Source organism: Etheostoma cragini, chromosome 24, assembly GCF_013103735.1.
Source record: "Etheostoma cragini isolate CJK2018 chromosome 24, CSU_Ecrag_1.0, whole genome shotgun sequence".
NCBI lineage: Eukaryota > Metazoa > Chordata > Actinopteri > Perciformes > Percidae > Etheostoma > Etheostoma cragini.
Window position 1 is genome coordinate 6,697,520 of NC_048430.1, and position 26,940 is coordinate 6,724,459.

The 26,940-nt window shown below is 42.5% G+C and overlaps 1 protein-coding gene across 5 annotated transcripts in view; it reads left to right on the forward strand.

The window, feature by feature from the left end:
• The window catches only part of mcf2la (mcf.2 cell line derived transforming sequence-like a), a 37,859-nt gene extending 12,220 nt beyond the window's left edge, over positions 1–25,639 (forward strand). For 4 of the 5 annotated variants that reach the window (XM_034864628.1, XM_034864626.1, XM_034864627.1 and 1 more), the window contains 32 exons: positions 4,928–5,008; positions 6,213–6,327; positions 8,438–8,528; positions 13,980–14,093; positions 14,266–14,382; positions 14,530–14,679; positions 14,811–14,935; positions 15,059–15,173; positions 15,266–15,385; positions 15,960–16,151; positions 16,296–16,487; positions 16,575–16,728; positions 16,854–16,906; positions 17,172–17,251; positions 17,488–17,554; positions 17,669–17,784; positions 17,944–18,013; positions 18,120–18,212; positions 18,317–18,409; positions 18,500–18,625; positions 18,735–18,956; positions 19,345–19,437; positions 19,535–19,613; positions 19,699–19,783; positions 19,881–19,981; positions 20,202–20,294; positions 20,970–21,044; positions 22,980–23,089; positions 23,217–23,329; positions 23,617–23,720; positions 23,826–23,840; positions 23,929–25,639. In XM_034864628.1, coding sequence (XP_034720519.1) covers positions 4,928–5,008; positions 6,213–6,327; positions 8,438–8,528; positions 13,980–14,093; positions 14,266–14,382; positions 14,530–14,679; positions 14,811–14,935; positions 15,059–15,173; positions 15,266–15,385; positions 15,960–16,151; positions 16,296–16,487; positions 16,575–16,728; positions 16,854–16,906; positions 17,172–17,251; positions 17,488–17,554; positions 17,669–17,784; positions 17,944–18,013; positions 18,120–18,212; positions 18,317–18,409; positions 18,500–18,625; positions 18,735–18,956; positions 19,345–19,437; positions 19,535–19,613; positions 19,699–19,783; positions 19,881–19,981; positions 20,202–20,294; positions 20,970–21,044; positions 22,980–23,089; positions 23,217–23,329; positions 23,617–23,720; positions 23,826–23,840; positions 23,929–24,008 — 3,434 coding nt within the window. In that variant the 3' untranslated portion in view covers positions 24,009–25,639. Of the gene's footprint in view, positions 1–4,927; positions 5,009–6,212; positions 6,328–7,243; positions 7,512–8,437; positions 8,529–13,979; positions 14,094–14,265; positions 14,383–14,529; positions 14,680–14,810; positions 14,936–15,058; positions 15,174–15,265; positions 15,386–15,959; positions 16,152–16,295; positions 16,488–16,574; positions 16,729–16,853; positions 16,907–17,171; positions 17,252–17,487; positions 17,555–17,668; positions 17,785–17,943; positions 18,014–18,119; positions 18,213–18,316; positions 18,410–18,499; positions 18,626–18,734; positions 18,957–19,344; positions 19,438–19,534; positions 19,614–19,698; positions 19,784–19,880; positions 19,982–20,201; positions 20,295–20,969; positions 21,045–22,979; positions 23,090–23,216; positions 23,330–23,616; positions 23,721–23,825; positions 23,841–23,928 lie in introns of those variants that run through there. The other variant, XM_034864630.1, reaches the window with a different exon arrangement.
• Positions 25,640–26,940: the final 1,301 nt, after the last annotated feature.

Genomic DNA, 26,940 nt, shown 5'->3' on the forward strand with positions numbered 1-26,940 from the left:
ATTTTAATGTTCCTCCTGCTCCTCTTTTTCCTTATCCACACTAATTCAAGCTGTGGGTATGGGCATTACACACACAGACATTCCAGGCCACTGTTGGTCCTGTGACCCAGTTGTTGTTTGGGATGGTGTGTCTGTTTGTGTGTGTGTGTGTGTGCGTGTGTCAGATACCCTACAGCAGTGACAGATGGTGCTTTGGGCTTTGCCAGACTATAATGTCCAATAATAGAGCTCAGATTCCCTAACACACCGCTGCAGGATGGCTGGCAAATCCTTGAACTCTATATGCAAATGCACACAATACAGCTGACCATCTCACTGCTGGAATTTAATACCCAGCAACTTTTAAACCTGCTGTCGCACGCACGCTCGCACGCACGCACACAAAGTGCCTTCAAGTCTGAATTCCAAGCCAGTCCTTTCCATTTGGTACATACCAGAGCAGCAGATGGAGAGCTCAAGTGCTAGATATGTCGGTCTTATGATTGTCTTGATCTTTACTTTTATGATGCCATATAATTAGACCTGATCCATATTTAAGATCATAGGATTTTTAGTACAATATAGTCTTATGGTACTCTCGTTATAGACTAGAATATTAGGATACATGCGTGTTACATATTTTTGCACACATACTAATAACTATCAATTTAGGCAGTGATCTCAGAAACATATAACTGATGTTGGTTCTGTGTGTGTGTGTTTGTGTGTGTGTGTGTGTGTGTGTGTGTGTGTGTGAGAGAATATAAAGGCTCCACTAAAAGAATGACAGTTCTATTATAAAGTGCAGTTTTCTTCTAACAATTTCTTTTGAACTAACAAAAAGAAATCTTGGCGTGTCTTTCACGATATGCCACAGCTTTTAGCAAAGTCTATAGTCAGAACATTGACATCACAATGACAAGAAGAAGAAAAACGATATGTTGTGCAGCCCTCTTGGTCACCTTGTAGTTTATTAGTTTATAATATAGGTTTTGGTTTTGCGTGTACTGTACAGCAATGTGTTGTACTACTGTGAAAACACATCCACAGTATCCACTAGCAGCAGGCCAACACATTAAATATGTAGGCATGTGTAAAGAAACCCTGTCCTCCACTTCATCCTGTTGAGACGAGGGCACCTCTATGCTCTTTTTTTTTTCCGACTGCCTCATTCCCCCTTTTCCCCTCCTCTTTTCACCTCCCTAAAACCTCCCTCACACATACAGACACTCACAAACAGGCATTCAGCAGGAGACACTCAAGAATCGCGATTCAGTTGGCATATACTTGATAAGTTTGTCCCATACGTTATGACACTTGTTATTGCAATACCTGTTTTATCAAAAGAGCAACTTTGAAAGTATATTTAACTGCTGAACTAAAATGCAGGTAGAGCAGAAGTGGTCCTGATAATGGTGTAATATTTAGTTTAATGGGCAGATAGTTGGGTTATGTATCAGTTTGTCCTTTAGCTAAGCCCCTGGAAAAAAAGGATGAATGAAATAGTGAAGGGGTGTCGGGGCTTGGGGGAAGGGTACAAGGAGGTGGAGGGAAATTCTTTCTAGGCCTCCCATAATCACTATTTGTGTTAGGCTGCATTGCCCCACTTTGTGTGTGTGTGTGTGTGTGTGTGTGTGTGTGTGTGTGTGTGTGTGTGTGGGGAAAGGGGTTCACTGCTATAGTTTAATTTCATTCATTCGACTCAGGACAAAGCCGGGAGTTTTAGGGTTTCACCACCCGTGAAAAGCAGCCCGACGCCTGAATGTCTGATATGTGTGCACCATTCACCCCTATAGGCAGGATCCAGGGTTTGTTTCAAATGGTTATTTTTTCCCCCCAATAATGTATGTAGTTGTTCTGTAGAATCCCCTAAGTTCATTTATTGGAATGCAAAAGACAGGCGGAGACGGGCCTAATTGGATTTCATAATAGTCAGACAGCTGAATTGATTTGATTTAAAGAAAATGGAGAGAGCGCCAGCGGATATTATAAGCTAAGAAGGTGTGAATGTTGAAAAGGAGAACTGTATTGCTGGCTTTAGTTTGCATGCAGACACAGCTGAAGGAGTATAAAGAGTTGGAAAAGTGGGAAAAGTAATTAACAAATCTTCATCAGCCACCTGTAGTTAAAGGTTGCCATGGTGATGCTAACTGCTGAGTGACTCCTGGGTCAGTTCATTTAATAGAGACTAAAAGGCTATAATTCCTATCGCCTACATTTGTAGATCACATAGAGAGTGTGGTAATAGTTTGTGAATGATAACAACAGATACTGAGGCCTGCCTCCAGGTTTTGACTAACGGGTTTAAGTCTTTGAGGTCAAAGACGAGAAAACACACACACACACACACACACACACACACACACACACACACAGATAGAAGATAGATGCAGTAAAGTCAGACTGTAGTCAGAGCGCTGTGCATGCCTGGCTGTGCTCCAGAGCTTACTGCCTGACACACTGAACTGACAGCTGGCCTGACGACACACTGAAACACACACCCTGCCATATGAACACACACTCACTCACACAGCACAGTCTGAACATCTGAGCATTTCATAAACACAGCCAAACTCGTTTACGCTTTATCCATTTTGTTTTCATAGAGTAATTCACATTCCAAAGCACATCCTCCCTTCCCATTTCTCCCTCCTTTTTGGTTTCTGCTAATTATGGCAGAGCTGTTGTTTTGGGTTAAATTACAGGCTGGTTGACTTTGCTTGAAGCTCCGTGGTCTGTTAAGGTCTGTGGAAGTGGAATGTATTAGTGCCATGTTAACCATCTCCCTAAACAGTATCCGGCTTAAAATTGGGTACATACCCTCTTTTAGACTCTTAACTCTTTCCCTTCTTCTTTCCTACTTTTGCTCATCAGTGAATCCCTTCTATAAAATCCCTCTCTCATTTCTTTTCTTTTGTATTTCCTTACTTTCTCCTTTTCCCTCTTCCTCTTCTGTCCATGCTGCGTTTTCTGTCAGTGTGATATTTGGTCCTTTGACCCCGGATGATTCCTCAGTCACTGTTCTGTCCTCTTAATGTAACACCCTGACATAAGGAGGTGTGCGTGTGTGTCCGTGCCCATAACTACACGTGTTGCCTCTTTAATCGTAAACAGCTGCCTACACTCTCACACATGCTGCTCAAGTGTGGACTACAGTGTGGGGTGTGAGTCACTGTCTAGCCAACAGTGCGCTGACACACTGTACATAGCATTAGTGAGAATCTAAGCTCCTAATCTGTTGGGTTTCTTCATCATATGGAGCGGCTGCAGAAAACAAGTGAACTCTTTTCTAAAAAACACTTTGCTTGGTTTGCACTTAGATGGTAATTATTGCCTCTCACTGCCAGCCCTACCATACTGCTTGGAAACCTTGCCACGCTTCCCTCACACCACTCTCAGTGCCAGCCTGTGTCCACACACACACACACACACACACACACACACAAACACGTGCACGCACACAGAGCAATGCTCCTTAACACACACTAACATGACAGAAACATTACAGTTTTTGTTCACAGAAACACCCCAGTGTACACAATTACCAATTCTCTTCCCTGTGTTTGGCATACATGGGTCACACATAGCGATGGGTGGTGGAGATTGCTTTTTTTTTCTCCATCTCTATATTTCTCTGTCTCTACATGTCTCAAAGGCCTAATGAGATTATTGTAATCCAGCTTGGCCGTAGAAAGGAGGACGTCCATATGCTGTTCATGTCCCTTTCTCCTCAGCATTTTCTCATGAAGTTTATCTTTCGCTCTCCTCTTCATTTCCTTCTTTCCTCCTTTTTTCCCACTTCCTGGCCTCCTCCCCTCGTTTCCCGCTAAAGTGCATGCTGCATACATATATTCTTTTTAAAAGGATTGGAATTAATCAGTCCTTACTGTAAATCAATGTAGTCTCAGTTTATGTATATCAGTGTACTTAACAACAAGGTTAATAACAATAATAATTACTTTATTTGATGTTGCACCTTTTACAGTCTTAAAGTGCTTCACTTGATAAACATTTCTAAACATACAGTACAATCAAACAGAAAATAAGCAAGGGAAAAAAGAAAATAATTGAATGAGCAAGGAAAATTATTTCAGCGATTAAAACCTAAAATCCAAAGTTTACAAAGGCAAATTTAAACCAATGTGTTTTTTAAAAGCTTTGACAGAGACTGCAGAACTTAGGACAGTAGGAAAGGGCGTTCCGCAGGTTTGGAGCCACTGCTTCAAAGCAAAGGTCACCCTTTAGATTTTAATCGAGTGTGTGTGTGTGGGACCACCAGTAATCCCTGAGGGACCCGTTAGTAGCGTATGGATAAAGCAGATCCGAGATATAAGCAGGGGCCGGGCCAGACCACGCAGAGCTTGATTAGGCAACTTTAAATTGGATTCTGAACTTGATCGGAAGCCAATGTAATGATACTGTAGAATTGGAGTTGCAGTAATCAAGTCGGGATGATATGAAACCATGAATGATCATCTCAAACTCAGAATGAAAAACAACAGCTCTAAATCTGGCATGCAGCAAGAAGAACCAACAAGGCAGCAGGTTTATATACTTGATTGAAGTACATATGTCTGTAAAAAAAATGTATCTTTAAAAATAAAAAAATAAATAAAAAAAGGTTGACTGTTGGCTATAAAAACCAAAATAGGTCACACTGGATTATTGGCTCTATATCCCAACTCTGTTAAGCAGCTGCAACACTCCCAACAACCTTACTTGAACTGCTGTTTCTCCTTTTCTCCTTCTTGTCTTTGTCGTCTGATCCCATTTGTGACTTTTGTAAGAGACAGTTGCCCGACCTCTTTAGCCAGTGCAATCCTTAGTTGCAAACCGCTGATAACTTTCAGCGTGTCTGTCAGATTTACAGGGTGACAATACAGATGTGCTGTGTGGCAACATAAGCATCTAATAAATTAATTTCCATCTCTTTTGTTTTTCTTTTCAGATGACATTCTGCAGAGGGAGGATGGTCCGTTTGCAGCAGAAATCGGCCACGAACTCCAGAAACAGTTTGCCATCCTGCCAGGTTGGTTTGATTTTCATTTTCTGACGTTTCAATTTTAACCAAATCGAACAATTTAACTGCAACTCTGAACAAACATTTTTTTTTTTACATTAAAACCAAAGTGAAAGTGCAAGTGTACCCAACATTTTGAATAAGCTCAGCAATACAATGAAGTCAAACAATGCATTGCTGCTGAATTACTGTGTTAGGATGAACTAGTAACCTCAGATTGGTTTTAAATAGGCCGCATGGAGCATGGATTAGATTAGAGAATCCGATTGTTGCAAAATCACATTAAAGCAAACTAAAGGGTGGGGGCGGGGGGTGTTATTTAAAGATAGAGCAAATTTAGTGTTATTAACGGAATGCAACAGAACGACACATGCGGTGTCTAAGTTAATTTCTGTGGGGGGGTGTACCCTGAATTTTCCCCTAACAGAAGATTCTGTTTCCCTGATTTCCTCTCTTTTAAAGGTCTGTTAAAAGCTTTCCGTCGGAACTTTCAACTAATTTTTCTTTTGTCAAACTGTGACAACATTGTACTGGTGATAAAATCAAAGTGAGTGTGTGTCTCTGATGCCAGGACAATTCATGTTCAACATAACCGATTTTGTCATCCAGATTTTTCAGGAGCTTCAACCCTTTGCCGTGTCCCCTTAAATTCCTTCAGACACACAAACAATTTGGACTTTTAGCCTTTGCCGTCGTGTTTCTGTTGTTGTTTCACTAAATATTAAATTAAAGAAAGACAAGTACGTGCATGCTGTACTTGAAAATGTTCTTCCAAAGTCAACTTGTCTCGCAAAGTAAAGTTCTCATGTAAAGATTGAAACAAAAATCACGTATGTACACAGAAACACACACACTTGGGGCCCTGTGTTGGGTTACTAAGACGATAATGCCTGCCCAGTGACAGCATGTGAATAATTCATCAACACGATGATCTGCTTTGCAACTTGACCGTGTGTGTGTGTGTGTATGTGTGTGTGTGTGTGTGTGTGACAAGTTTTTGCACAGGATTAGTCCTTGAAATGAAAGGGGCCACAGAGTTTGCCTCCTTTTTAGAAATTGAGAATACAGCTACAAAAAAGGCCCAAACTGTAATCTCGTTTGATCTTCAATCAGTTTTCTTCATTACTTCGGTGTGCGTGAGATGTCAGCTGGACAGCGCCTGGATGTCACTCTGAGCGGTCTCTTTCTGTCTCCCTGACCTCTGTGTCTCCAGGCGGCCGCGGGATAAACGGCAACCCTATCATCATCTTCCCAGAGTTCCCAGATTTCAGCGAGCTGGAGGAGGAGGAGGTCCAAAATGTCCTCAGCTACCTCAGCAGCATCCCCAGGTTAGCATCACGCACACACATGCACACTGCATCTTCCCCTCAGCTTTATGTGAAGTGACAGCAGACAAACTGTGAAAGGAATCTGGCCAACTTGTGAAGGTGCAGTACCACATGAAGCCAACAGATGTCAGCACAATACCAAAAGACTGCCACAAGGAAAGAGCCACAAAAGAGACATAAATAAATAAATAGATTTTAGAGATAATAAAAGATTGCTGGAGAAATTATGAGTTCCAGAAAGGAAATAAAAGATATTTTTGAAGACCTTATATGTTTAATCTAGATATAGATAGACATTTTCTAAATAAACGACCATTATCCTAACCCTGAAAGAAAGAGATTTTAGATAGTGGTAATGTAACAATTAGTTTAGTTTAAACTGAATTCAAATTAAATCATTATGAACACCTCTTTTCTTCTCTCTGTCCTTTCTTCTCCTCTCCTCCTCGATTCTCTACCTCCTCCCTCTCCTTTCCCTTTCACCTTTACTGCTGAGGGCTGCACTCCCAGTTCTCTCTCTCACACACACACACACACACACACACAGAGACAGACATAATTAAGGGGAGGAGAGAGGATGGCGTTTATGCATCGTGTGTGTGTGTGTGTGTGTGTGTGTGTGTGTGTGTGTGTGTGTGTGTGTGTGTGTGTGTGTGTGTGTGTCATGGCGGCCTCAGTGTTTTTCTTTTTCTTTTTTTCTCATGTCTCATCACCTTTATATCCCACCCCCACTCTTGAGTCCCCTCCCTTTCTCCCCACTAGCTATTTGCACCCAGCTGCCAATCGGCTGCACTCTGCGCTCTGATTGGCTGTGGGAGAACAGCAAGATGCAGGGCTTGGTTTTAATTGGCCGAGGGTGGGAGGCAGGTGGTGGAGGAGCAGAGGGAGAAGGAGGAGGAGGAGGAGGGAGATGCTCTTTAAGGATGTTAACGGTCACCTCTTTCCATCCGGGAGCTGCAAACAGATGATTGCGGATGCAGGATATAAACACTGACAACAGCGAAAGAAGGAAAAATTAAGGAGGAATGGATTATTGCTGGATGCTATGCAACCATTTGTGTTCTTTTTTTTGGTCGTGGAATAGCGAAGATTTCTCCCAGATTTTCAGCTGGCTTCATTCATGTGGTCTGAATATTTTTTCCAGTAGAGATGGATTGAGGATTTGATGTCGCAGCGCTCACTGGGTAGTGTAGTGTGTACATTTTCTTGGTATATCTGTGTGTGATGATAATAAAAATTGGCTAATAATGACATGCAGATGGACCAACTCAGCGGTGTTTGTATATTGTCCCCACAGTGTGTGTATGTGTGTGTTGTTGTGTTTGAGTCCTTTTTACTTGTGTTTAGATGTCTGTATGCATGAACATTTGTCCAGCAGGACCTTTTCTGGAAATACTGCATTCTCCCACGCACGCACCCACACACACACACACAGACACACACATTAGCTTAATGAGGTTGCTATATGGCACTGCCTGTGGAATGAATGGCTACATTTTCACACACACATTAATGCAGTGCCAAGGTTGTCATGGTAATCACAAGGGTCTCTCATTATCATCACTGATGACAGATGATTACCGCAGACGCGTGGTTGGTAGGAATGTTTTAACCTTACTTGGGATTGCTTTTTAATCCCCAAATATTTTTTTCCCCTGTTGTAAAGACCAACAAAGAGCGCTCAAGTTGTGTAATTTATTTTTTATAAGACTTTCATTATATGCTATGTGTCAGTTATAGTGACCTGAGGATAGCTGCTGAAAGCTCTAACTAGGCAGGGACTGATAACACTTACGGTAAAGCCTTTTACTGAAAGTTATGTATTTTATATTTTTTGTTTACACACAATCACATCACCAGGTTTCCTGTTTGTGAGACAAATACTCTCTGGGAAATGCAATGCAGGGATATCTTGGTATTGGGGGATTAGTACCAAAGATGGAGAAATATTTGAAAAGTTGCAACTTATTTGAGGATTGAATATTTTTGGTGATCAGGATAAAACCTGATCGATAGAATTAATGGGATATTAATTATTCCTTCATCCTCATCTTGAGACTGACGAAAAATGGTTTCCTTGTTAATAACAGTGTGTGCTTCTCTTTTGTAGCATTGCTGCATCGGGAGTGGGTTTCAATCTGGTCATCGACAGACGACTGGACCGATGGGCCGCCGTCAGGGCTACCCTGCTCCGCATCGCAGTAAGACCGTGTGCGTGTGCGTCTGCGTGTGCGCGTGCGTGCGTGTGTGTGTGTGTGCGCGTGTGTGTGTGCGCGTGTGTGTGCGCGCGTGTGTGTGAGAGACTGTAGTGTGCACTGGATCGGTTTGTTTTTGTGCATCATCTGCTGATGAAGTACCTCTGACGACTATTAATGGCTGTTTTGGTGTGTGTGCATCACTCTAAATGCCGTATAGCTTGTTTAAACATGGATCTGTGGGTTTAGTTGCTGGTGTCAGCTGTGTGTGTGTGTGTGTGTGTGTGTGTGTGTGTGTATAATTTGGTTTGTCACCACTTTGAGTAATGGATGTTTTGCTAGCTTGTACAAACTGTACATTGTGTGTGTGTGTTTTTTTAAATAAGTTTGTATTCATTTGCTGTGCATAGAAAGGGCATGAACTGGCAATTAGGCCAATTTATTTTCTTTCTGGATGTTGAAACGAAGCAGGAGGGGAGTTAAAAATAGCATATTATGCTGGCGTCGGTGGTAGATTCTCACAACGTGTGAAATTAGTGTGTGGAATAAGATGCTGTCCTGTTGGACATAAAAAGTCCAAACTGTGTGAGCCATTAGTCTGATTCCGTAATTGCACTGTTAGCCTACTAGCCTCGTTTTTGGACAGCTTAAAACTTTCTGACATGTTGAATTGAAGAGGCAATAAAAGAGTGAAAGAGAAGGGAACCAGGGAAATGCTAAAACATGGGAAGTGGGGGATGAGAAAAGGCAAAAAGCAAGAGAAGAAAGAGAATATTGAACCGAAAAATGCAGAGAGAGGAGTTAATTCATTTCAAAGTGACTTGCTGCTCTCTGAGGCCCTTAATATGAAAAATAAAAGAGAAGAAAAGAAACTGTATGTTGTTGGATCTGAAAGAAATGTGTGATTAGGGTGAGGTTTCCAGATACTAACACAGCTCCGTTTTGATGGATTTTAGAATCACTCACTCGGTAGAATCAGTTTCCTGGACGCTCCTCTCCATTTTTGAATCTGATTAGCCGGCTCTGCCAACATGAGGACGAAGCTTCACCACACCCTACACATCTGTTGTTAAGATGCTCCACCTGTATTACACCACTTAGCATGTTCAGTATATGCAGATATATGCTAATATATGCTAATTGTACACTGATTATAATAACTAATGGTCTTTCCATGGTATTTCTAAGAAAGTATTCCCATTGTGACAATAAGCCATTATAAAGCTCCTTGCTTCATTATGACTCCACCAAATCAGTTTAACCTGTACACACAAACATCTGCACACTCAAGACACCCATAATGCACCATTCCTGGTCTGTCATTTAATCGCGGTGCATTGGCCCAGTACATGTCCTTGAAAGGGACGTTTATGGACTGTGGGTTGCACTGATAGCAGGGAATCATCAGTCATGGTCTATCTGTTATAATTAGTGTAATCCATGTAAAAGAATGAAAACCAAAACATCTTGTTTGTTTAATCAATTTAAAACAGTTTCTTTGCTCTCATTGTTAAAAGAAAAGTAGGGGAAATAATAGCCTAGATGAAATGACTACCACAACTGATCATACCCAGTCTTTAACCACGTGAGAGAGGCAGGGAGCAGAAGCTTGTCAGCAGGATCTCTTACTCTCCCTTTACCTCTCCTGCTGATCACCCCCCTCTCTCCTTCCTCTTTTTCATCCATTACTTCTCTTCTTTGTTCTTGTTTTCTACCATCTCGTGCTCCTTTGAGTCCTTTTCTACTTCCCAAACAGCACATAAGTAAACAAGTGGGAACACTGCAGTTTTATTTTCAGCTACATTTGTTGAAATGTGTATTATTTAATGATATCCTAGTAGGGATGTAACGGGGGATGTATGAAAATTTAACCTCATGGTTATTGTGACCAAAAGGATCAAATCTTTTGGTGTTATTGCAATATTTTGCGTGTGTTCAATACCTTTTTAGTAGCCGAGAGGACAACTGTCTTTAATAAACTGTCCCTCGGCATTCTTATAATGACCAAAATATGCCCATGCTTCAGACCTCGTCAGGGCTGATGAATGTCCTGAGCGCTGTCATCTCCTCCTTCCGCCCTGATTCCAACTTCAAGAAATCGCACATTGTAGGCTACGCAGTGCGCCGGCGTGGCACCTTCAGGAGACTCGGAGGAAGCCGGGAAGGCTTCAACACACTGTTTCCACACTGTTATACTAATATTATACTACTAATAATATTTAACGTAATTGTTATCGTCAACATTTTCATTGTAGTTTACCGTTACATCCCTTTGTCATGGTGTTATAAGTCTAAACGACAACCGTGGTTGAGGTTACTGTCTACCTTTTCTCTTATGGATTATCATGGAGTTTTATCTGTATCATATCTGCAGCTTCCTGTCCGATGCTGTGAAGCTGGTCATCAGATTTACCAAACAAACAGTACCAATACCAACAGTATATCTCAAAATCATCGCGGTAGGGATCTACAGTATGAGGCCATGCACCTGGCATGTTTTTTGGGAAGACAAAACGATTACAGTGCCATCAGCACAAAGAGAAATGTTGCATAATGCAAACGCCGATGACAGAATGAAAAACAAGGTAACGAAAAAGACTTTTAAGACTTTAATTAGCTAAGTCAGGCCTTTATTTAGTCACAAGATAGGCTACTTAAATATTTCCTTTTCAAAAATATACACCAGACGTTTCAGCTTTAAATCCTTTCATGTAGGGGGAGTGGAGTGTGTGAATGGTGTCCTAGGAAGGCCCTGGTGGAAGCAGGCGGCATTATAACTTAACCTGAAGGCATGAAGAGCAGGTGGTGAGAACTGTGTCTCGCACGCTCTCCTCCTCAGTCCCCCTCAGGCCAATCCCCCGCAGTGGATGTCCTTCTTGGGCAGGGCCTGGTTTATCCACCAGCCAATGACACACGGTTTCACTGGAGAATGAATGTCATTCGCCTTCCCGTGAGGCGTTCTGCTCATCAAGGCCATTCAAGGTGGCCCGCTGCTGTATGCTGGTTTTACCCGTCAGGATAAAAATGGCAGTATTTTAGCCAGAGATTAGTGTACATGTTCAGATGCTCACACACTGCCATGTTAGATGTATGACCAGTAGATTAGGGTCTAATGCACGGCAAGGAAATGAAGCAATAAATAAAACCGAGGATGAACTGTGACATCTAGCTTATAGTCCTCATGAAAAAAGCAACCATTTCTGGCCCTTGTTGGTATAACTTTCTGTATATTTTATCAATACAAAACAACAGGCTTCCACTTAAGCACTTTAGACCAACCATCAAAATACCAAACACCACTATCTCTGTTGCAGCCCGTCTTTGTGACTTTAGGGTAATAATTATTTAGTCATTGAAGCATGCAAGGACATTGATGCAGGGGTAGGAGACATCTAGCTCTATCATCTTGTACAAAGGAGAGGCTTGGATTTTACACATTTGTAACATACCAGTTAAAAACCGTTACAGTACACCAGTGCATCTCTCTTTGTATGTCTATAAGCAGTGATATAGACAGAGGGGGTTTGAGCATGTGGAGGCAGGTGGTTTAATGTGGTGGCTATCCAACTCCCAGGAGAACAACGTCATTAGAGGACATGAATGTAGTGGTTCCCCCCTGATAGAATATAAATAAGCCTGGTCACCAGAAAATTACATTCTAATCCTAATCATTTATTTATGTGTGCTTTTTATCTGTAAGACGTGTGTGCGTGTGTGTGTGTGCGTGTGTGCGTGTGTGTGTGTGTGTGTGTGCGCACACACATTAGCATGTCTCAGTTCATCTGTCAGGGGGATGTACCCAGCAGATTGTGTATTATCATGCTAATGGAGAGGTACAAATTAAACCAAGACCTCTCAGGGTTTATTGAATTTAATGGATTCCAATTACAGATATATTGCTTTCTGTGTGTTGTCTGGTGTGTTATTGGTAGGAGAACAGTTTGATGATACATGTTCAGCTAATAAACATGCTGATTTACAATTCTTTTTAGTTGCAATTTATTCTTTCCTACAGTTTATTATCTGCAGGTGTGAAATATTATGTCAGTTGCGTGGAAATTGGAAAGGAACTTACCAACCTGGCTCTCTTTTATAAGCAGCATAGCAGGCTGAGTGTGTGCCAAAAATAAATGACTGGGACAGAAAAGTGGAGCTGCAGCAACAGACAGACATCAGTTCCCTCTCTCTCTCTCTCACTCACTCACTCTCACACACACACACACACACACACACACACACACACACACACAGTCTTTCTCTGTATCATCCCTCTCGCTTGCAGCCTGTCATGTACTCTCCATCTCACGCCATGCGTTTTTTTAAGGAGGATGGTTTCCATGGCAACACCTTGCAGGCATTTCATGACGTACGTGTCCCCCTGTATGAGTGCATAGTGTGAAATTAATGCCATTTTCCATATTTGTTTTACTGATTCTGTCAAATTAGTTTCATGGGTTGTTATTCAGGTGAAAATATGCGTTTACAATGATAGATGCAGGCAGTGGGGGGCACAATTTTCTAGAGATTGTGGGCATCAGTTAACATGTTGTTACCTCAAATAGTACAATATAATCCCTGGTCCCATGGTCAGGTTATAATGTAACTCGTTAGTCAATTGGTTGGAAAAAGCAGGAATGCATGTGATGTTTAATTGGGAGGTGATCAGCTTTATACTTTTTTGCATATTTTCAATGTTTTCTACAGTGTATCCATTATCTGCCACTTTATTTATGCCAACACTGTGGATTTATAAGCTTGTCACACATCTCTCAGCTTGTCTCTGGCTGTGTGTGTTGTGTGTGTGTGTGTGTGTGTGTGTGTGTGTGTATGTGTGTTGTGTGTGAGACCCTACATCGATTTATGATGCCTGTCGGGGTGAAGCAATTCACCCAGGGTTTTAGAGGAAGCTATGACCAATGCAGCCTTTCAGCCAAGTGGCCTCTTGGGCTGTTGTGTAAAAGCAATTCGATATGCTTTTAACCTGTTAGTGGGGAGGTGGAGAGACATAAGCTATGGTTACTCCCAAAGACCCAGACTAATTTACTTTGTAGTCACAGATTTCTAGATGGAAGGTGTAACAGGGGAACAACATCTAAAGATTTGTAGGAGATTTAGTGGATATTAAATCCCAGAAAACCTCTTCATGGTTCAGGATTGCAGCAGAGGGACTGCTGTCAGACAAATGGGCTCCGTCTAGCTTCATGCCTTTACAGCAGGACTCTAAACCTGAAGTGTTAAAGAATAAAAATTATTGCATAGAAGTGATAAAAGCAGCTATTTCTTTCAATTTCACTATAAAAACAAGAAGAAGCCTGAATTTCCAAATTTAAATTGATGCATGTCACTAAGCTATACACAGGCTAGACTATTTCCACACCTGATTTTCTCTAAAATAGAAAGATACACATACTAACAGATGAATAAAAACATTTCTACCTCCCCTTTTTTCTTGCTCAGGGTTCATTTCCAGGGAACTTACACTTGGTTCTGGTGTTACGTCCCACTACTTTGCTCCAGCGGACTCTGTCGGACTTCCTGTTCAAGTACAACAGGGATGAGTTCAAAATGAAGGTGACTTATACATTGCACTGGTCTGCCTTTCCTGTATGTATGTATGTATGCATGTATGCATGTATTTATTTATGTATTGCTTTTGTTTTAATTTTTCTGAAGTTTATTTAGGATTATCTTTTAACCCATAATTCTTTTTTGTATAATCAGTTGGTGGTGTGTGTTTTATCAGGTGGTGATGCTGAGTTCGGTGACTGAGCTCCATGCTTACATCGACCCAGGACAACTGACCACAGAGCTGGGAGGCACGCTGGAATACTGCCATGACAGCTGGATCTCACACCGCACTGTATGTGAACACACACACTCACAGACTCTTCCTTTTTTTTAAAGCATATATTCTTACTCATATTTTTCGCACATAAAAGTCCATGCACATACTTCTGCATCATATTACCAGTTTGACTATTGTATGAATTGACTGTCTCTTCCACAGGCCATCGAGGCATTTGCCCTCATGGTGAAGACCACGGCGCAGACTCTGCAGGCGTTTGGCACTGAGCTTGCAGAGACAGAACTACCAAACGATGCCGAGGCCACTACCAACCTGCTGCACACTCACACTCTGAAGAAGGACAAAATGAAGGTCGGATAGGCTTTCCCGTGCATGTAAACCCCAATCATATGTGCCCCTGCGTTTTTCTTTTTTCCTTCATAGATAGAGATATTTGCTATTGACACAAGAGTGTTGAAGAATATGATTTGTCTAATTTTCAGGAGGACCTGCAGGTGGCGCTGTCTCAAGGGGGACGCCTGTTGGAGTGTATAAACGAGCCTCTACAGACAGACCCTGAATACAGCATGACCTACGATGAACTGGAAAACTTAGCTACAGTTCAGAGGTAGAGGACCGAATGAATGGAAACATAAATAGATGAGGAAGTCGTCCCTGAAGGCATGAATAAATCCTCTCTCCTTTCTTCCCATCACTCCTCCTCCCTTCTTTTTTCCCTCCTCCCTCTCAGACTCCTGGGTCAACTGGATGAAACACAGACAGCATTTGATGATTTCTGGGAGCGTCACCACACCAAGCTGGAACAGTGTTTACAGCTCCGCCATTTTGAACAGCACTTCCGTGAAGTGAGTTGAATCATGGGAAGTGTTGTTTTGGAGAAATTAGTCAGGTAACTCGTGTGCTCATAACACAGCATTAACAATGTGTGTGTTCATAGGTCCGCCCCCAGCTCGATGTGACAGCGGAGCGTTTGTCGGGTTTCTCCGAGGTCAGCGTAAGCCCCGCCCATGCGGAGCATGTCCTTCGAGAGCTTAGCAGCCATGAGGACAAGGCTTGTGTAAGACACGCACGCACGCACACACACACACACACACACAATTTCCTACCTGGTGGAACAGAAAACACTTGTTCAACACTTTCAGCTTCGATGCATCCTTGAAGCCATATGGCTAACGATATACTCTATGTGATGGCCTGTTTCATCCCCCACTCACTGGGACTGAGTGGAAATGAATGTGCGATAGACAGAGTGAGAGGTGGAGGTGGCACCTCTGTGTGGATTGGATCCATATAATGATAAATATTGGACTTTCTCATGGGAAAATTCTAAACTGTAAAGCTGCTGCTATGCATTTTGGCACAGATTACAGGCTTACCGTGGAAATACTGATATAGGTCTTAAAAAACCGAAAGAACTTGATGGATTTGTACAAAGTGTGTCCCACTCCATCCAGCAATAAGTAAAGAATGCTTCACTCAAAGGTAGAAGACCGGGGAAGAGGACGAGAAGAGGTTGAGAAGCGATTGATTGATGATGTGACCACCGCTGTTAGCTGACAAGCCAGTGCTATATGTATCCTAAAATATATTCTGATATTAAGCTATTTAACATCTTTAATGTGTTTCAATAGGACATACTAGACCATGCTCTGTCCCTGGCCAGTGAAGGTGACAGGCTGATAGAAAATTCCCACTATGCCGAGGACTCGATCAGGCCGAAGTGCAGCGAGCTGAGAGGAGTGTGCGAGGAGATCAGCTCCACTCTGAGGAGCAAGAAGAACCTCCTGCTCACGGCGTTGGAGCTCCACCACGCTCTGGAGAAGGTAAGAGTCAGGTTGTCTGTGCATGGGAGATAAAGAAAGATGATCCGCTGAGCTTTCCTTTGGGGTATCATTATTTGAAGTTAAGTAATAGAAGAAGGAACTTTGGGCTCCTTTTTATTTATATAAAACCTTTTCCTCGCCAAGGCATCACGGTGGTGTGAGGACGGCATCTTTCTGTTGGCCAGCCAGCCGGTGGACCGCTGTCAGTCTCAGGATGGAGCCGAAGCAGCTCTGCAAGAACTCGAGCGATACCTGGACACAGCGGCGCTACACACCCTCGCCGACTGCAGCTCCATCTGCTGCCAGTATGAGGCGGTGCTCACTACTCAGCTCAGGGTCAGCAGGAAGTCGATTTTACAGATGACATTTACACGTGTATCTTTTAGTTAATTCACTGCAATGTTTGTGTTTTGTCTTCATCAGGACCAGGTAGAGAGAGTTTTCCAGAAGCAAATCTCCGTCCAAGAGATGTTTGAGAAGAGACGCATCAGCCTGAAGAAACTTGCTGCCAAACAGACCAGACCAGTCCAGCCAGTAGCACCAAGACCTGAAGTGAAGTCTCCACTCTCCTCTCCTAGTAAGCCTGGATTAATAGATAACCTGATTTAATGAAAGAGTGCAGCTGTCGTACCAAGACTTGGCTCTTCTGACCTGGTTAGTGGAACAAGAGTATAAAAACATTGTTTTCTCTCTGTCTTTCAGATCAAGAGAGAAAAGAGAGACGATACTCGGCAGATAATGTCATCTGCAAAAAGGTAAATTAATGACTACTGATCAATTGTTTGGCAGTGAATATTAAACTAGAATTTAGTTTTTGATGTTCAGTTAGAGGTAATATATATATTTTTCACTTCATATGTATTTGATAGGGACAGATGCTACCACACAGACACTTGAACAACAATTGTCCCATTGTAATAGGGCTTTTAAACGGTCATAAAAAAATGTAATAAATATTCCTCAAAAAGGTTAAGAGTTTTTTTCAAAGCAGATACTATCTATGAATGGGTGTGTGTCCAGGTGGAGTCTCCCATACATAACGGTGGCACCAGACATGCTTCTCTCTCCGAAGAAGAAGAAAACCTGGCAGTGCTTCGGCGGTAAGGCGGTCAAAGGTCATCCTCAGAACCATAGATAAGAAAGCAGTCAAAGGACAGCGATACTGTGATCACTTTTCTTTGTCTGTCACTTTTAAGGTACACCGTTGCGTTTAAAGCAACATCCATATATTTCAGTTCTGGGGTCTTGTCTTAGGGTGCTTTGGAGTGAGGGTGAAAACATAATTGCATTCAGGCTTCTGCTAACTGAATTTGAATCTAGTTTTTCTGCATTGCAGCCACGTGATGAATGAACTGTTGGAGACGGAGAGAGCATATGTGGAGGAACTACTGTGTGTGCTGGAGGTGAGTGTCCGTCACCTTCAAATTACTAATGAAACATAATTGGGTACAGGCATCTATTTTCAATATCAGCCAACCTGTTTAATGTGATTGAATGTGTGTAATATTAAAATCCAGGGCTATGCAGCTGAGATGGACAACCCTGCCATGGCTCACCTCATCCCCAGTACCCTGCTGAGCAAGAAGGTCATCCTATTTGGCAACATGTCTGAAATCTACTACTTTCATAAGAGGTAGACTCCCCCCCCCCCCCCCCCCCCCCCCTCGTTTCCAGCCTTTATGCTAAGCTATGCTAACTGATATACTATCTTCTCATCTAACTCTCAGCAAGAAGGGACATATCTTAACATAACCAAAACTTGAATCCTTTGTTTCATGCTGTTTGTCTCCAGGACGTTTCTAAAGGAACTGGAAGCATACACTGACTGCCCAGAACTAGTGGGCCGCTGCTTTTTAGAGAGGGTAAGCACTTACTTCCTGCACTCTGGTCTGGACTTTAAAAATAAAAAAAAGTCAATAAAAAGCCAGTAAAAGAATCTTAACATGTCAAATCAATTTCTCATTGTAGATGAAGGACCTGCAAATCTACGAGGCGTACTGCCAGAATAAACCACGCTCTGAGAGCTTGTGGAGACAGTGCTCCGACTGTGCCTTCTTCCAGGTTGCCCTTTCACCTCTCACCTCATACTGTAGCAACACCTCCCTTTTTGTTTGAACAAAAAACTCTCAACAAGTATCCTCATTGGTTTATGTTTTTGTGAAAAGGAGTGCCAGAAGAAGCTGGAACATAAACTCGGTTTGGACTCCTACCTCCTTAAACCTGTCCAGAGAATCACCAAGTACCAGCTACTGCTTAAGGTGAGATGTGTCCATGTACTGTATATACCGTCTGTGTGTGTGTTTATTTCAGACTAACTGTACTATTCACTTTGTCTTGTGTGTTTGCAGGAGTTGTTGAAGTACAGTAAGGGCTGCGATGGCTGTGACGACCTACAGGAAGCGCTCTCCTCCATCCTGGGGATCCTGAAAGCAGTTAACGACTCCATGCACCTCATCGCCATCACAGGATACGAGGTCATATCAGAGAGAATACACCAATGATTCTGGGAGATATGCTCATTCAGCTGGTTGGCTTGGGCAGTAGTGGACCATAAATACCATGTCTGTCTTTTTCCTTTTCCAGGGTAACCTGTCGGAGCTGGGTCGCCTGCTGATGCAGGGCTCCTTCAGTGTGTGGACGGAGCATAAAAAAGGCCACGCCAAGGTGAAAGACCTGGCCCGCTTTAAACCCATGCAGAGGCACCTGTTCCTGCACGAGAAGGCCCTGCTCTTCTGTAAGAGGAGGGAGGAGAACGGGGAGGGCTACGAGAAAGCTCCGTCTTACAGCTTCAAGCACTCCCTCAGTGTAAGCTCACAGTGGTCCAGTAGTGGAATGTAACTAAGTACATTTAATCAAGTGCTGTGCTTAAGTCCAAATTTAAGGTACTTCTACTTTACTCGAGTCAAGTACTGAAATGATTAGACAACTAAACACTTAGTTAGATGACGGAACAGTTTGGATTGTTTTTAGTTTCTAAAATGTGTGTTTTTAGATGATTCTTACTTTTACTTTAGTAACATTTTCAATGCAGGACTTTCACATGTAACAGTGTATTTTTACTGTGTGGTAGTAGTACCTTTACTTTAGTAAAGGATCTCTATACATGGGTCAGATCTGAGTTCATATTTGTGCTCTGGATAGGCAGCTGTACTGAAGGCTCAGGGCTGACTGTGTGCTTTCATTCTCGTCTCAGATGAGTGCGGTGGGCTTTACAGAAAACGCTAAAGGAGACAACAAGAAGTTTGAGATTTGGTGCAACTCCAGAGACGAAGTTTTTATAGTCCAGGTAAGATCACTCGGCAATGGCGGAGGTCGCACTGCTTTGACAGATGGAGAAGGAACCCCACTAGTGTTAATGCTGAATCATCATTTGTCTCACCTAGGCTCCAACACCAGAGATTAAAACAGCGTGGGTGAACGAGATCCGCAAAGTTTTAACCCAACAGCTCAAAGCCTGCAGAGGTATCGTGAACACACAAAGCCCCACAAGCTTCTTTGCATTTCTTCTTCTCTGACTTCCGCACAACATACCTGCTTTCAACTGTAGTTAATGTTTCAGATGCCAGTCAGCAGAAGAGCTCAGACTCTGTTTTCCCGAGTCCCACCAGCAACAACGCCTCCATCTCCCTCAGGTCGGTGTCTAGCCGTACATCGCACACATAAGGACTGTACACCAACAGATGAGATGCCTTTTTATTTATTTATTTCTTTTTCTCTTCTATTTCCCAGTCCCTTTCGTAGCAGTGGTCAGAAAAACCAGAAGAAGCAAGAGGAGAAGAAGGCGGAGACAAGCATGATGTCTGACTCCTCTTCTTCACCGAAACACAAAGGTGAATGTTTGATAGACGCTGCATCTTCACGGACAGACGTAAAGATGGTTTATATTAGTCAGCTATGGCTGGAATGCTCCTACTAAAAGTTGCTTTTCTTCATCACCTTCATCGTTCCTCTTTCTCTTTCTCTCTCTTTACCTCTTTATTTTTATATTTCCATGATTGCAACACACCCTTTCTATTCCTCCTGCTTTCCATTTGAAACCATTGTTTGCAGATGAACCAGTGACCAGTCCGACCACTGACAGGTCCTCAGTGGCTAAAAAGCGTTTTACTTTGCAGGGCTTCAGCAATCTCAAGAGTCCAAAAGGTAATGGTAGCAGAACGAAGGTGGTTTTTAAAGGTCCCATGGCATGAACATTTCACTTTGAGGTTTTTTAACATTAATGACTTCCCCCAGCCTGGCTATGGCCCCCTAGTGGCTAGAAATGGCGATAGGTGTTGCTGTAATTCTGCACCACGGCTGAATTTTGGGAAAGAGACTTCAGATATGCTATAAGGGGACCACTAAGGTCTATATAAAAGCATCCAAAGAGCACCGTGTCATAGGATCTTTAAAACAGGCACACAAAGCTTAGACCGTTGCATTCTCTCCTTAACAAAGGAAAATGTAATTCATGAGCACTAAAACACTAACTAAAGATGGACAGTTTGTTTCTTAAAGCCAGTATAATTATCATCAGGTCTACATTAAAAACAATTCATACATGTACAGTGTTTTTAATTATTGATCAGTTATTGCCCCCAGTCTAACCTGATTCAGAGCCTGATGAAGTATAACTGGCTAGTTTTTATGCTCCCGGTGCTAAAAGTCAATCCTTACCACTGCTGTAGTTCTGGAGGTTTGAGGTCACATTTAGTTGCAATACGTACATTCTTCTTTCTTATTTAGATATTAATTAAGTGTTAAATTCTTGTTTCTCTGAGGCTGTTCTTTCTCATTTTTCCCTTCGTCTTCCTCCCTTTCTTCTGCCTGTGTGGCCAGGCTCGGCCCTGAGCCCCGAGCACTCCTCCAAACGCCACTTGGTCAAGAGTGACCCCACACCGTTTGGGTTCAAAGGTATATTGTCGTCCTACAATAGGGGCCGTCTTATTCTAGAGGCCATCATTCATCCTCCCATCCCTCACCACTAAGTGGGCTCGGGTCTGGTTTTCATTGTGTAGATTTCACCTGCGTCTCACATAGAGGGCTGAAACTGGAGAAACCAAACATGTATCCAGCAGTAGAAACTGCTCCTCATACTATCACGCATGTGTGGAGAAAGAAATGCGTTTCTGACTATCTGCAGCTCCTGGACGTCTTCAAATCAGTTCTGGAAAGAGCTTAAATAGCATTGAGTTTATTATCCATATCCTAAACCCAGTTGTATTATCATCATGATAGATGTTCTTTAGACCAATGAAACCCCTCCATAAGTCTGCTTTGGCTTTCTGTAACCTGCAGAGGCAATGTGATATTTATTTTTTCTCTGAACTCTGCAGTTGCTATGTGCATGACATGTTTTTCACAGGTCATAATCATTTTCATCATTGAATTATTAAAGACTTATGAAACATGCATATTTGAGGCATTGTATTGGAGGCCTTGCTGAGAGTAAGCTTAGCATAAAGATTGCAAACAGGGGGAAACTGCTAGCATTGCTTTGTCCAAAGACACATATTTTGTTTCTTTTGGACAGAGCCAGGCTGTTTCCAGTCTTTATGCTAAGCTAGGCTAACAGGCTCCTGGCTCCAGCTACATATTCTCCATCCAGACATGGAGGGTGGTGTCAAACTTTTTAACTCTCAGCAAGAATGTGAATTGAAAAGTGTATTTCCCCCAAAAAATTGTAAAAGATGTTCATTTTCCTTGGGGAACATTTAACAAATGTTGATGAATGAATGATTTACTTACTGCAAAATTGATTACTAACCATAAGAGGTTAAGAGTCTTGTGTGTGTCCCATGTCGGTGATTTGGAGCGTGATTGCACCGGTAGTTTGTCTTCCTGGTCCATTTGACCGACTGACCAGCTGACTACAGGACTAGCCGTCTCACTGACTTGCTGGCTGTTTCTCCCCGTCTAGAGCCGGCTTCCCATGCCCCTCTGAGCAGAGTCAAATGGATGAGTACCTCTAGTCTGTTACAGAGCAAGCGGCGAGGTACAGTGGCGCTCTGAGAATGAGGCACTGTGGGTGTTTGCTGTGGTTTGTGGTGGTGATGATTGATTTTATCAGAGGTAAAGTGCAGCCACACACCCACTCTCCTTTCATTCAGCCTTGTATCGAGTCTTATTGTCTTATCTTCAATTGGCGTCAGATGAGTTTTAAATGACCTGAAAGCTGTTTCTACTCTTTCACTTGTGAGTTTTAGATTTTAAGTCTCAATCAAGGCTTAATGAAGGTACCTACTCTACCTCAAATCAGTCACTGTCTCTGCTTCTACTCTTGGGTGTTATGGGTTAGTGGTTGTGGGGCGTGGACAATAATGAGATCTAGAACTTATTTTTCAGTCAGGGCAGCCTTGAAATTACTCCAGGTGATTCAAATCTCTGCACGTCCTTTGACAATGAATCCTAGATTCACTTTGGTTTGTGTTATACTGGGATCTGTCAGCTGTCTCCATTGATTGTGTGTGTCAGACAAACATGTCTTAACACAACCGATCATGTGTTTTTGTGCTCCTCATAGGAGGTTTGTGTACCTGGGACCTTCTTTCCAAGTGGCATTAGTTTGCTTTTTTTATATCGGCCAAAAGCATCTATCTCACTTGTATGACAAGCATGAATTCCCCTTGCCATGCACTTTGGGAAGCACACTCACAATGTCTCCATCATTCCTCATGTTTTGAGTTATCTAACTGGTTACCCAGGTATCATTTTAATGCCACGTGGAGTCAAAGTGTGACTGATACTGATTTTTCCGGTCACTTCTCATTATTCCACTTCTCTCGTTTGCCTCTAAATCGCCTCACTTCTGTTCCCTTCTGTCCTCTCCGCACCACCACCCACCTACAGGCTGGACCAAGGCGTCTCTCTCGGTGGATGCCTCAGAAGAGAATGATGGGTACTCTAGCAGCGAGGACCCCATAAACTCTGACGCCGAGGAAGAAGGAGGAAGGAAGCTGGTGAGCCTGAACCTGAAGACTTTCACACACAGCATGTGGTTTCTCAAGACTCTCTTTTTTTCTATACTTTGCTGTTTGGCGTTTGCCATCTCTAACCGTCTGTCTTGGTTGACCTTTGACCTATTAGGCTCCAGGAAAGTATACAGTGGTAGCGGACTGCGAGAAGGCGGGACCTCAGGAGCTGTCCGTCAAGAGTGGAGACATGGTCCAGCTTATCCGAGAAGGAGAGGAGGGACAGTGGTAAACATCTTCCTTTCTCCAGTCAGAAGAATCAAAATTTAATTTAACGCAGACCTGAAAAAAGATTATTATTGGTCTACATAAGCTGGTGGATTCAAGCCCAAAGAATGTAAAAAAAAAAACTGTCTAAACCAGGGATTATGAAAGCAACCAGACCGATATCTCAAAGTCATTGAAAAACCCTTGAAATCTATTCTATCCGCAGTATGATTCCTGCTTTGAAGGAAGCTATATGAATAGATATTTACATGGTTGGGTAAAGTCACTGTTTGTTTAATGCTCTGCAGGTTTGTGAAGAACCTCCGCAGCAGTAAGGAGGGCTGGGTGGCAGCAGCAAACCTCCTCAGCCTCATCTCAGAGTCCAAGTCATCCCAGTCGCTCAGCAGCTCAGGTATTCTCTCGATATACGCTCTGCATTGAGTCTATTGACACCTGTTCTTCAGTGCTTTTCAGCGGTAATGTGTTCTTTCTGTTGAATTACTGCCCCACGCCTCAGATTTGTTGCTGATTGGTGAGGGCAGAATATTTGACAACAGTATATATGAACACAGATGCTGCCTTTTTGGAACCTATATACAACGTTGTTGTTTGTCCTGCAGATGGCAGCGTCTCTGGGAACCTCAGCACTTCTTCCAGCTGCAGCGAGACCTACACCAGCTTCTCCGACATCAAACCCTGACCTGCCACCGCTGTCCGCGCGGCTCCATCCCTCAAACTAAAACATTTTCCATGTGGAATAAAAAAACAAGAAGCTGACCCTGTCACAGGAGGACGGAGACAAAGCGTTTCATCTCGCAGACCATCCACCTCACAGTTTGTCGGATCCAACCAAAAATCGGAACGCATCGTTGTGTGTTTCAGCTGACAAACACCTTTTCTGAGTTTTACAGCCACCTGTCAGTCTGCTTGCAACATAGATGTTACAGTAATGTGATGTTTCCCCTCCTGGAAGGCCATCTTTAAAGATCACAATTTTTGTCAACTACAGATAAAAGCTACTGTAAATGTCTTTAGTCCAATATTGAATCCTTCTGAATATGTAGCAAGGTGTAGAAATTACAATCTGCACTAAATGTGAGCTCTCAGCAGCTCACAAAGCTGAACCACTTCAAGTCAACATCACAGCACAGCCGCAGATTCTTGTGTGAAACCGGTCCAGATACTATCAGACCGGGATTCCACATGATGCTTTAGTGTCAGACGTTACTCGTACACTGTGAAAACTGGCAGCTGGCTGCAACCAGAACAAACGCTTTGGGTGCATCTGGGAGCATCTCTGAGAAGGTCAGATTTTCAGGGCGTGTTACTGAAAGTCTCGTCACCTTTTTTGTACGGGGAAAACATACTAGGTAAAGTGTGTTTAACCCCTGTAGTGTCTGGCAGGCCAGTGGTATCAGATTAGTCGCTTTATATTTTTTTCCGCATTCGAGAATGCTGTATTCCTCCCATGCTGTTGATAGGAGCTTCATAGTTTCATGGTATTAATTTGTATAAGAAACAGAGTCAGATGTATCACTAGGTGAATGTCACCAACAGCACTACCTGGTGGTCAGATGTCATGCACTTCTCCAGCTACACATACAAATCACTTACACAAAGAGCGGCAGCTTGGAACAACTTTTGAACCTCCATTTTTCTTTTTCTTTTCCAAGAGTGATTGTCTAACCCACTTCTGAACTGCTCTGGATTTACCTCCTCAGGAAGCACAAGAAGTTGCGTGGGCAGGCAGGTGTGACTGCATACCTGCTTGTGTCAGCTCAATGTCTTTGTGTGTGTGCACTATTGCACGTGTGCGCTTCAGAACAAATCCAGCCAGCGTATGTCACCCTAGCAGGGCTAACTAGCCACAGACAGCAGCTGCATCAGAGTAACACACAAGATCCCATTTAGGGGAATTTTAGGTAAATTACTCAGTCCTTTGCCTGCTGGATTAATTTATGTTCAGGTCAAGTTAATTGATAACTCTCCAACCCTGGTCAGCCAAACAGAAACAGACACTCATAAATGAAATGGTCTGCAAATACATTTTGCGTCACGGCCACTGCGCTCACCTATCTTTGGTTTGCACCGCAGTAACAAAAACCGGCTTTGTGCCCCTTCTCTACAAGCAGGACTAACCAGGGCCCAGACCTTTCTCGACATGTTGGCACCACCCCGCCCAACAGCAATATTTGTTTACTTACCAAGATGTAGCCGAGTAATCGAATAATAAAGTGTAAAGTGATAATGACAAAGGTCTGACTTTTGGTGTGAATTACACAGCAGGGGTGGTGGGTAAGCTGAGTTGGCCCTGTAGTGGAAATTAGGAGGTTGATACCAGACAGCCAGCTGCTGTGACACACACAAACACACATGGAACCTGTGCTAACATATTTTTCTTACCTTGCTTTTCAAAGGTTTTTTTATGCTTTGAGATTTCTACTGTATCCTCAATGCACACTATAAAACAATCTTTTCCTTTTCCCATCTTTAATGTTGAATGTGTGACTCTGTTGTTAAAACAGAGAGTGCAGCATGGCGTTACTCACACCAGCCCCACCCGTTTATTACATAAAATGGATTATTTGTCTACCACTGTTTAACACCACTGTGGATTTGTTCAATTTCACCACAACGTGCTTGTGATTGTTTTCTTGGACCCCCTTTCGCTGAGAATTACTTTCATACTCCGATTGCAACACACGCGTCCTCCCGATGAAAGGAAAGATTCTTCTCCAGAAAAAGCAAGCTTACAGGCCTTTCTGTGAGCTAAACCAGAGAGGAAACTGTGGTTGGCATTATGTGTCCATCCTTGTGAGTTCTGTAAGACTGAACAATGTGTGTCACAGTTGTACAGATGTGTCCTCTATACCTCACATCGTTTTCCTCGAGAGCATGGACGTTGTGAAGAGGATCATGGTTTTTGCGAGTCTCCTTGTCTGCCTGTGTGTCATCTTTCTTTGTGGCATGTTCTTCGTAAACCTCTCGTATCAAAGCCCTGAACAAGGCAAGTATTTTTTACTAAGCACCTGTATTTTGTGAGAGTTTATTTTCTGCCCTCCTCAAAGCTGACATGGGCACTAAACTTGCCAGTGTTCTCTCTCGATCACAAAATAAATCTCATTGAATAATTTGTACTTTTTGACTTGGATGCTGGGGAGATTAGAAGGGTTATATATTTTTTTTCTTTTTATGCAGCACATTGCAGCAACCACTGTCTTTATTTTCCTATTGTATCTATTGAGTACGGTGTTGATATAAAGATATTATGAGACATATCAGTGTATATTTGTAAATATGTAATTCTGAATTGTATGTAAAATGAAAATAAGCTTTAATAAAGTCTGAGATGGTTTTCTCTATCGCACTGGGGCTAGTTTATTTTATTTAAATGTTAATTTAAAACTAGTTGGACAGGTCTAAGCCATGTGTGTAGGCTTTTAGAATCCCCATTATCCAGCACGCTTTTTAATTCAATATATTTGTTAGTTTATACTTGTTTTCACTAGTTTAATATTTAACCTAAAAGAACACTAATACATTGCCAATGTTATAAATTATGTCTTCTGATCCGGAAGTGTAATTTAAACCACATGGTATCTAATCTCCAATGGTCTTTTCCCAGTACAGAC